Raw genomic sequence first — 11473 nt, forward strand, 5'->3', positions numbered from 1 at the left:
AACACTCACATACACACTAATAATAATAATAATAATAATAATGAGGCACTGTGACCCACACAATATATTTTAAGGCATCTCAACCATTTTATTAGTAAAGTCACTGGTCCTTGTTGACCTTCCCCAGTATTTTATTTTTTCTGCTGCACATTAGGATGTTCTTAAGCATAATAAATGTTTAAGGAGGCTTGAGTCCTGCTGCAGTGGGGGAAAGTTCAATTACGACCCAGCCCTCAAGATCCATGATATTTTGTCTGAGAAATCAAAGAGTGTTGAAAAACCCCCAAATCTCACAATGTTAAAAAAGAAAAAGAAATTCCTGGATCTGGCCCCTGATCCAGATCCACAGTGACATTTATTGGGTTCTTCCCTTCCCCATGCATACTGCAACCTTCCACCAAGTTTCATGGTTATAAATAGTTTCTGTGTAATCCTGCTTAGTATGACTACTAAGACTAATGAGAGGGACAAACTGGGTCTACATAGAACGCCCCTTTATATTAGCAGGGAATCAAATAACAGAAGATGTTGAACAGAAGGCAGATATCAATCCCCAATAAATTGATTAACTGTTGCATCAGTCTAATGCCAGTGAGCAGGTCACCAGGAAACATGAGCAGTTTTGGGGGAATCCAGAGAGCGTGAGTGACAACAGCTCCTCCCAGAGCAGCAGCAGATGATCAGTACAGGTGATCTTCACTTCACCGATGGAGGGATGCACACAGTAGCTGGTTGTGTGTGAACAGATCGAGTAGAAAGTCTGATTCACTGTGTCCAGGAATAAATTCAGCTCGTGTCCACCCTGACTCCTTTTCACCCATTGCCTCTAAAGTTAATCTGTCTGTGGTTAATCCCTCTCCAACTATAGGACGATATGTGTTGACCTTGGATCCACGGCTTCCTCCAGAGGCAAAGATACATCTATATGTACATCTTATTTCTACTATCTTTGCTGGGAAGGAAAACAATGAGCAGATGAAAACAGAAACATGAATGAAAGAGATTTGGGATTTACAAGGTGGAATCTAAGCGATTCTGCCATTGGATTAAAGCCCATAGCTTTTACTGAAGAGGCAGACAGGTAAATTGTGCATTTTGACTCAAGACATAATTTCTATTTGGTGCCAACTCAAAGTTTCTGCCTCCTTTCTTGCCCCAAATAAATACTGTGTTCCCTCAAACCAAATGGTGATTGTTTGTTGTATAACGGAGCCACAACGTGTTTTGTGTAACAGGATTATCATCCGGTATTACATTTTGTGTGTGATAGCTGTGGTAGTATAGCTATGGTGTCACCGAGGTTTTCCTCATGCGTCATCAGTAGGAGAATGCTTATTTATTTTGCAGACTTTAGGACTTTGTGGTAGACTAAACCACATGAGCTCATCAGGGGGTGGGAACCTCTTGTAATTGAGCCTGCAGAGGATTAGCAGAGCTGCACATCAACCACACATCCTCATCCTCAACCGAGATAAGGATTCACATGTATCTGTAAAACAAAACCATTAGTTACAGTTTGTTACTGTGATGGGAACGATTTGGTTTAAAACTCATGTAGCAGAGGTCTTTGATTATTGATCTGCTTTTTTTTATCACCTCTCAGGTTGGTGATGTTCAAAGAGCACAAAACTCAAGCAGGAGAATCAGCTCTTTCTTGTGTATTCATGAATATAACAAGTAAATGCTGCTGTTAACTGCTGCGTCTGTACTTACTTAAACCTTTCCACACCCTGATATCAGGTAGTGTGCCTCTAAATAAAAACTGAATTAGTCGCGCATGTTCAGTTTTCGTGCTCCATGTTGCACCCATCACCCCAACAAGACGGCGTGTTAAGCCCCTGCCTCCTGGGTTGATCTGAGGCTCTGTGGTTAATCTCGTCAACAGATCAAAGACACAGGGACTCTACGCCATCCACCGCCTAATGGGATTGGTCGCCCTCACTCGATGTGCTGCTGCGATTAGCCTGCTTGGAAGCATCCTGGGATTTAGACCTGGAGCCCCCTGCTGCCGTTAGCACTACATCCTGGACTCTGAAATGGAGCAGAGGCAGGGGGAGCGGAGAAGGTTTTTTTGGGGGGGATGCACTGATTATAGATACAGTAGATATGTGCAGCTTGTCAGCCAAGTTGAATTTGACATCAGAAGCCTGTGTCAAACTTCTTGATTTTCTTTTCATCTTTGTTTCTCCATCATTCACATGTGACATCTTTTCTGAGGCATTAGTCTGTCTGTCCTTTTGCTCCCTGCTGAGCCTTTTTGACCCTGACATCACTAAACTAGATCTGAGCAGGTGAAGTTCTGCTGAACCTGTTGCTCCTTACAACACACTCACAGAGAAAGTTACAAACACATGGAGCTGATATACAACGCTTGTTATTATTATAATATTCACATTTAGTTTTGGTGGAGCAGTCCTGCTCTGTCTTCACAAGATTTTTACGAGTTTTATGGGGTGATGTAAATGACTGTGTTGTCCCACAGCTTCTGGGTGTGGTTTATTCCTCAAATTAAAGGTTTACAGTGACTCTCATACATCTGCAGTGAAATAAGCAAACGCACAAAGCGACAACACAAGCCTGTGAAAACCCTCTCAAAAGGGACGGTGCAAATGCAGATCAAATAAACTTCTTAAGTTTATTGGGGGATATTAATGTTGCCGAACGTCATTTCATTGGCCAAAATATACGGCATGACTGTCTTCTGACTGAATTGGTAACATCAAATAAAGCATCTCACTTTAAGTCTGACATGCAGGGTGGGAACATGACAAAGTCCACTGACCTCCACCCATCATGACTTGTTCACAGATCAACTGCTCCAATCCTGCAGCAGCAGCAGCAGCAGCAGCAGCACACTTACTGTATGTGACCTCCTGTTGTTTAACATCTGACTGACAGAAAACAGGAACATTTTTGAGATGTGGGCTCAGCCATGTTGATGATCCTATTCAAACGTATATGAGGTAATTGAGAAACATATTTGGGTCATGTTATTGCTGAGACCCCAGTGGACAGTGCAGTGCAGTGACAGTTGCTTTATTTAGCAGGCACCACACCACCTGGGACTTAAACGTCTTAACTGTAAGACGTTTACGAGACCTTAATGCCTCCCTCCATGCTTTGTCCACGTGACTGACACTGATGTCAAGAGTCCGCACCACACATGGGCGCCTGAGGCTCAGGCGGGTCGTCCACTAACCAGAAGGTCAAGGTTTGATCACCTTATTCTGCTTGACTTGGGCAGCTTGACTTGGGCACCCAAATTGCCCCTGACTGCTGTGCATCTAGTTTGTGAATGGTGATAGAGAACGCTGCACAAAGATGCAGTGTATGAATGTGTGTGTGTGTGTGTCAATGGGTGAGTGGCAGAACTGTACTGTAAAGCACTTTAAATGGTCAAGACAAGAAAAGTTCTACATAAATGTTAACATTTACATTTACATGTCTGTGAATGGACAAAGCTTTGATCCCAGGCAGACCCTTGTCAGGCGCGTGTGTGTGTGTGTGTGTGTGTGTGTGTGTGTGTGTGTGTGTGTGTGTGTGTGTGTGTGTGTGTGTGTGTGTGTGTGTGTGTGTGTGTGTGTGTGTGTGTGTGTGTGTGTGTGTGTGTGTGTGTGTGTGTGTGTGTGTGTTTATGAGGGCTAATTTTAGTTCAATACCATCATTGTGAGGACATTTTGGCTTGTCCTTTTTGAGGGTTAAGACTTGGTTTTAGGGTTAGCATTAGGTTAAGGTTAGGGTAAGGGGCTAGGGAATGCATTATGTCAACGAGTATCCTAACAACTATAGAGAGGTGTGTGTGGTGTGTCTAAGAAGTCTCAGACCACTTGACCGTACACCAACAGGTTGTTGGGCTCTTACGACCAAAGGAAATACAGCATGTGCAGTTTTCCCTGGAGAACCATGTACTTTATAGTGTATGTCATCTTTCTCTCTTTCACACACCTACATATTGATATCAACGAATCTCACTGCATCCAAGTATCTGAGTGTTTATTTCCTCCCTTTCTTTACATCATTCACTACTGCCCTTTTTAGACTAATTGGATTGACTGGCCAATCAGGAAGAGGCTCCTCCTAAGTCAGGGCTTTAAATCGAGGGATTTAAACTGTGGATCCCTGCCCAGTCGAGCTGTAGAATTGATTTGAACCTTGAGAGGGTCGCATCTGATCATCTAATCGAAAGAGTCCAACGGAGCCAGGAAAGCTCAAGCACCTCCCTCTCAATCCCCTTCCGCTTGGAAATCGCCTTTCAGTACGATTAGTGCTGCACCTAGTTTCTCTGCACCTGCTCTCAGACAACCGTCAAAATTTCTATCATTGAGGATCTTGAGTTTGCGGAGGAAGAAATGGGTGCGGGAGCCAGCGCAGAGGACAAAAAGTCCAAGGAGTTGGAAAAACAACTCCAACAGGATGCTGATAAGGACGCTAAAACGGTCAAGCTATTACTGCTTGGTAAGTGCTCTTGGTTGTTGTTGCACCAAGTTTTTTTTTTTTGGTTCCAAACAGCAGATGATGCATAAGGCTCAGAGATGCAGGATCAAATGTCAAAAAGATTCTGTAGTTTTACAAACTCTGTTTTTCTTTCCATTTGTGACTGGTGAAAACTGTGTGAAGGTTCAGGTCTGCATGCAGTCAACAGGCAACAGGTGCAGCTGAAGGATCAATATCAAAGTATCCGGATTAGTTTTAGGCAAAATGTTTCAGTCAGATTTCATCAGTCCTTGAAGTGTTAACAACAGGTTTCAGGATGACAGTTAGTTTATGTTGCAGATCATTTACTGAAATGGAAAAATGTATAACTTAGTTTGACTTTATATTTGTTAACTCTTGGATATGAGCCATCTGAAGTAATTATCAACCACTCTGACACATCTGTTCACTCCTTGTTAGATGTAAGATATGGTGCTCAGAGGATTAACAGGCCGGGAGGATGATTAGTTTCTGGATAAATCCCCACATTAGTTTATTAGTAACATGGAAGGACTATTCAAGACTGGGAAAACCCCCAAAGGCTTTAGTAAGAGTCAAGTCTGGGCAGCAGGAGGAGAGATAAGAGAGATTGAGTTTGCAGGTTGATCTTATAATGATCTAATAAAGAATACTAAGTATAATTACAATATAGAACATTCAAATGATAATTTGTCTTATATGCTAAATGCAGTAAAAGCTAAACTTTAGTAAAAAGTTTTCATGCAAACTTCTTATGCATAATACAAACGCTGCAGACTTGAGCTTGTTCAGCTACAAGTTAGGTTTCTACCTTTTTGAGTTATTTCTAAAAACCTGCAGAACTTAAATGCTGCAAACATGAAAGCATTGGACACATCTTTCTTATATTTGAAGAATATACTAAGTTTGAAAAAGCAGTGCCAAAATGTACTTTGTTATTTTCTTGGCTACTTCCTAAAATTAAGAGTGACTTTTCAATTCTAATGGAAGGACACTGGTGCTTAAAAGATCATAGTCTTTGGTCTAAATGAATCACAGAGCAGCGGTGATATGTCAATCCGATTAGCTAACTGGTTTAGCGCAGATCCACTTGGCCTGGTCTTGGTTGATCCCTCAACTTGCACATAAAGTATAAACGTTCTTATTCAGTTTTAGAATTCAGAGTCAGTAAACCATTTGATTGTTGTTGCCGTTATGTAAGACTTACATTTGAGACATCATTAACAGAAAAAGGAGAAAGTCAATGACAATTGAAAGTGTGATAAATGAAAAACAATCAATCTTTGTAGAGCATGGGCCTCTCTGCTCTTATACAGTACTGGTGATGGATGGATGTTGTAAATCAAGTATTTAATTTAACTATTTACTACTATTTCACTATTTGCTATAAAACACTAGAAATGTAAATTATTGAACCTTATGAATGCAATTATAAAACATTATTCTTACAAAGTCTCATTTGTGAAACTAGCTTCACCAGATATATGACAAAACAAACCAGATCAGTAAATAAGCACCGGGCCTTCCTCTGAAGGAAGAGGACGTAAAACTCCAAAGCTGATTAAAATGGTTATCTCCTCGTGTACAGGTGTGATAACCAGCTTTTACAAACAGTTCTCCAACAAGAAAATAAACCAGAGGACTAAAGACAGTTATCTACAAAGAGTTGGAATCCTAAGAAATTAGATATCAAGGGCAACAGCAAGAAATACTTGATAATTCTCACTGCATTAACTTAGAGGGTGAAAATAATATTTTCTCTAGTGTTTGCATATGACATGCCAAATATCGTGTTGTCATCAAATGTTGCACCATCTGAAGTTTTCATTAGTTTATTCATTTAGTATTTTCATTCACTCTGAGAGCTCAATACTGTGTCATTAACTCCTTTTATCTTCTGCAAAAACATCTTCAGGGTCTGCAGTGTCCTCTGCAGGATGAACGTGGATATACGTCCCCCCCCCCCCTTTAAAGCCCAGATTTAATGTCACTGCAAAGCCTATAGACTGAGCAGGAGGTGAAAGAAGGGGATAAGGGTCACTTTATAATCTGATAAAAACCTATTTAATACTGTCACTATACCACCTTTTACTAATGCACAGCAAATTGGTGAAACAAGGTCATCAGTGGCTGCGAGCAGGGGAAGACCAGCAGCTTCCCCTTGAGAGGGTTGGATGAGGCCAAACGAGTGACGGCTTCATGTCTTTAAATGCTCGGCGCTAAGTCTGGATGGAGCTTAATGTGGCTCCTGTGAGCAGGACGCGATGCAGCTTTGCTCCGCTTTGTGACGTGATCATTTCCTCCTGCCCTCAGTTAGCTTAGCGTTAGAGCTGCAGAGAGCCTGAGCTGCCTGAAAGTTTTTCTTTAGCCAGTACATCCAATTGTGTCACTTAAATTGTACATATACATAAGCCCCAGTCTATATTCTGCATAGACCTGCAATGGTAAATCAAAAAAAAAAAGAGCTGCTCCATTTAAAATGAGACATGTCTGCATTGACTGCATCTATTAAGTTTCAGTGTGATTTGCCAGAAGGTCAGAGATGAAAGGAGCTCAGAAGCATTTGTTACAGTGCATAAATAAAGTCTATAAAACTGTAACTAATCCGACATTAATCACTTACATAAGACACACATTTATATCTCAACAAGAGTTTTGTTGTTATGTTAGCAGGAGATCTTCTGTCCCTGTTGGCAGAGCCTTTCGCCACTTTAGTGTCCTCTGCGTTTCACAAGGCTCCACATGAAACTGAGAACCAGAGAACTTCATGTTCACCATGATTTCACAGAGAAGCTGTGGCTTATTCACAGATATGAATGTTCACATTTTAATCTGCCTCCTCAACGCTGTCATGTCCTGCTTCTCATTCTCTGTCCAACCTTCAGCCGCATCTTTCTGGACTGTTATCCACTGACCTCGTTTTTCTGTGTGTTTCCTGTCTCTGTGTTTCACGAGCACAGATTCTGTACTTGTTTGTTACATGTGATATTCTACGTCAGTTTATGCAGAGACAGTAAATGTAAAACTAAATGTGATTTGAGTTTTATTCTCAGACATTTAAGAAACTATGAAAAAATGAAGCTATCCACACGTGTCCACAGCAGCCTGGTTCAAATGAAGGACATGGCTGCTCACAGGTACAGAGCTTCTAATGTCTTGTCTTCTCTTCCAGGTGCTGGTGAGTCAGGAAAAAGCACCATCGTAAAACAAATGAAGTAAGTAGTAGAATAACTGATGAAATATGTTTTGTGTTACCTTGACACTGGCGAGGAGCCAGAGTGCAGCTTAAAGTTCATTCAACCTCATTGGTCAGGCACAAAGCCAGCGGGCCAAAGCCTTGCTCATCTCTGTCCTTTCACTTTTACAAAAGGTCAACAGTGCAAACATCCGCTTAGTCTGATTCGTCAGCAATTGTTTTGTGCAGTGACTCTGGCATTGAGAGCTGAGTCACACACACACCACAGGGTGGCACTGTGAGCACCAGTTCAAGGCTGTTCCCATACTCTATGAACTCGACTTTTTACATGAATGTAAATGCAAACAGAGCATGTTCAGGGTAAGATCTTTGTAGTTCTAAATAATTATTACCCATCTCAACCAAGTAGAGGATTTATGGATCAAAAATTGACGAAGCTTTTTTTCCCCCAAACTGAAACACTTCCTCTTCTTCTGCTCAGGATTCTGCATCAAGGTGGTTACACAAAAGAGGAACAGCTGGAATTCAGAGGGATCATCTATGGCAACATCCTGCAGTCTGCTCTGGCTATCATCAGAGGCATGGAGATGCTGAGCGTGGATTTTGGCGCGGCCTCTGCACAGGTCACCATATAAAAAGATAAACGGCAGACATGATTAACTTGTTATATGCTATGAAATCATACTGTTATCATATTCATACTATAAATTGTTCTGTTACTGCAAGTAGCTTAGCCTGTACTGATGGATTTGTGTTTGCCTGCGACCACAGGAAGATGCACAGAAGCTGCAGAACTTGTCAGACTCCATCGAGGAAGGCACAATGCCCTCTGAGCTGGGCGACGTCATCAAGAAGCTGTGGAAAGACACTGGTGTGCAGGCCGGCTTCGACAGAGCTGCTGAGTACCAACTGAACGACTCTGCTGGCTAGTGAGTCCATGGTTACTACTGGAGCGGGGGCATTAGTGGGGGTCAGCTCAGTGTTTAAAGACGGTTCTCATATCTGCAGCCCGATTGACTGTTTGTTCTGCCGTCACCAGCTACCTCAACGAATTGGACAGAATCTGCAAGCCAGACTACCTCCCCACTGAGCAGGATGTGCTGCGATCCCGAGTCAAAACAACTGGTATCATCGAGGAACAGTTCGCCTGCAAAGAGTTGCACTTCAGGTAAGTAACAAGGTCTGACACAAGCAAAAACCTTACGGCACCGTGACGCCCAGGAGACTGAGTGTGTTGTGCCTCTCTGTGGTGGACAGGATGTTCGATGTGGGTGGCCAGAGGTCAGAGAGAAAGAAGTGGATCCATTGTTTCGAGGGTGTGACCTGCATCATTTTCTGCGGAGCTCTCAGTGCATACGACATGGTGCTCGTAGAGGACGACGAAGTGGTGAGTTGGGGACCCCGTCAAACACATTGTGACATATTGAATCAAGTCTCGTCAACTGGGAGCTCACCCTGTTCCTTTGTGACCTTACAGAACCGCATGCACGAGTCCCTCCATCTATTCAACAGTATCTGCAACCACAGGTTCTTCGCACTGACCTCCATCGTGCTTTTCCTCAACAAGAAGGATCTGTTTGAAGATAAGATCAAGAAAGTCCATCTGAGTATCTGCTTCCCCGACTATGACGGTGAGACCGACTGACGCTGATTTAAATGCTCTGGAGTTATTCAGGGATCTCAGGCTGGATTCAGGGAACAAGATCAGATCCATCAGACATGAAATGAGTCACTTGTCATTGATTATAGCAGCGTGTGTGCAAAGCAATCTAAGTGGTTAATGACACTAGAATACAGACCAAAAACAGATTAGGGTTACGACGGATTAAGACAAAATGTCACAAATAAGGAATACTGAGAATAAAACAGCTGACAGTGAGAGCCTTATTGATGCCCCCTTTTATAAAATAAGTTGAAGCAAGTAATTATTCTTAACTTTCGTCCTGTAGAGATCAGTGGTTTATTCTTTTCGCAAAACTAAATCCACGAAACGTTTCTTCTCATCCTCACATTCCTTGATTTCTTTTAGGCTCCAACACGTACGAAGACGCCAGCAACTACATCAAGGCTCAGTTCTTGGAGCTGAACATGAAGAAAGGTGTGAAAGAAATCTACTCCCACTTGACCTGTGCCACAGACACCAGGAACGTCGAGATTGTGTTCAACGCCGTGACAGACATCATCATCAAAGAAAACCTCAAAGATTGCGGTCTTTTCTAAAATAAGCAGCTGCGGAGTGAAAAGAGGTGAGCGGTGACCACAGCACAAGCGCTGCCAGGGACTCTGTTGATATAGAGTAATAGGGTCCAGATGAGACAGACCCCCGGCAATTCAATTTAATACAGCAAATCATATCTGGCCAAACGTGCGTTGCCATGCAACAACTTCTGACCGAAACACAAACTATTTAGAGCCTTTTGGGACTGACGAGGACAAGGAAGACAGTGAGAAATGTAATAATTTCCCCATAAAGCTGCAGAATAAGATAATAAGATAACAATGTCTGATTGCAGGACAAAATAACTTGATATTTTAGTAATATATTAAACCTTGCAACCTGTTATATATTTGAGCCACAAATGTAGCTAAACATTTCTATATAAAAAGTGTAACAATGAATGCAGAATTTAAGGTGATTTCCCAATGTCTGAGCTTGATTTCTTCTTTTCCCATATGCTGCAGAACTTCCTTTCCTACCTTAACCCCTCACATATTGGCATTAACTGAGAAGTGTACTGATGGAGCATAGAGGATCCTCTGTTTGTTGAGTTCATGCCATCGTTTCCAAGCCAAGTCCCAGTCCTGCAAGGTCCTTGACTGCTCCCAGCACCTCACCACATCTAACAGTACATCCCTGAAACACAGTGCACGTCCAGCTGGGTTGAAACTACCATGAAGTCACTATCACTATCGTCATTTTGGGCATACAGCTTTCGACAGGATTCTTCAGTTTTTTCAAAAGTACAGTATTTATCAAACACCAGAAGCTGCTGGTTTGAAGGTATGAAGATGAGATAGTTGCTTGCTCGATCCTTATTGCTTACTTTTGACTACTGTATTGTGAGTTATATTTAATATTTAAAAAACCCAAGCTCTGTAAAATTAATTAAAAAAATAAAAAACAGGGGGAAATATTAATATTTTGAATAGCAACATGGCAACCTTGTTTTTGTTTTTGAGTACACTAGTGTCTGTGGTCTTGATAAATTTAAACTGTGAAAAGTCGCTAAGCGAATATCTCCACTACCGATATTCCCAGCACTCGCAGTGTATCCAGATTACAAAACCCAATTGTACATGTATCTAATTTAAATAGCGTTAATGTACTCAATTCATTTAACATTTTAATGTGATGATTTACTGTGAGAAGGTCAAACATGGTAGAGAAACTTTGTACATAAGAGTAGATAATGCATTATATTTTGAAAGATAAATCTATGGAACTATATGAGAGCAAGAGAGGGAAACACTAGGGGTGATGCTTTATTATGAAAAGGGAATGAAAATCTACTGAGTTTGTCCTTTCTTATGAAAAGTAGAAGCATGAAATAAAGATGCATCAACTTCACCCGTGTGTGTCTGTGTGTGTCTGTGCTGCAGGATCACACCGTCATTCCCTAAATGATTAATATCAAATTAGAGAAACAGGGCTGTCAACACTGACAGATCACCCTGGGCTCTAACATGATGGGCACAATGCTGCTGTTATGTGAGTTCCCTGCTCCTCCCAGAGGGGAAATGGCGGCGAATGCGAGTTCATTAACAATAAACCTAATGAGGAAGCAAAACAAATTAAAGTAGTAATTAATCCACTTGTGGAGAATT

General features: G+C 41.7%; 1 protein-coding gene across 1 annotated transcript; it reads left to right on the forward strand.

The window, feature by feature from the left end:
* The first annotated feature begins 3995 nt into the window (after positions 1-3995).
* On the forward strand, positions 3996-11216 carry gnat2 (guanine nucleotide binding protein (G protein), alpha transducing activity polypeptide 2). Its single transcript, XM_034591076.1, has 9 exons — positions 3996-4455; positions 7625-7667; positions 8130-8271; positions 8420-8577; positions 8688-8816; positions 8906-9035; positions 9126-9279; positions 9678-9894; positions 10331-11216. Exons 1-8 carry the CDS (start codon positions 4350-4352, stop codon positions 9866-9868), a joined length of 1053 nt encoding a protein of 350 aa, XP_034446967.1. The 5' UTR covers positions 3996-4349; the 3' UTR covers positions 9869-9894; positions 10331-11216.
* Positions 11217-11473: the final 257 nt, after the last annotated feature.

This window comes from Hippoglossus hippoglossus, chromosome 7 (genome assembly GCF_009819705.1).
Source record: "Hippoglossus hippoglossus isolate fHipHip1 chromosome 7, fHipHip1.pri, whole genome shotgun sequence".
Taxonomy (NCBI): domain Eukaryota; kingdom Metazoa; phylum Chordata; class Actinopteri; order Pleuronectiformes; family Pleuronectidae; genus Hippoglossus; species Hippoglossus hippoglossus.

Excerpts from the sequence above, each read along its gene's own strand:
- gnat2 (XM_034591076.1), top strand. The coding sequence starts at position 4,350 with ATGGGTGCGGGAGCCAGCGCAGAGGACAAAAAGTCCAAGGAGTTGGAA. Across the intron at positions 4,456-7,624 it reads GGTCAAGCTATTACTGCTTG|GTGCTGGTGAGTCAGGAAAA; the intron begins GTAAGTGCTCTT and ends CTTCTCTTCCAG. Across the intron at positions 9,280-9,677 it reads CTGCTTCCCCGACTATGACG|GCTCCAACACGTACGAAGAC; the intron begins GTGAGACCGACT and ends GATTTCTTTTAG.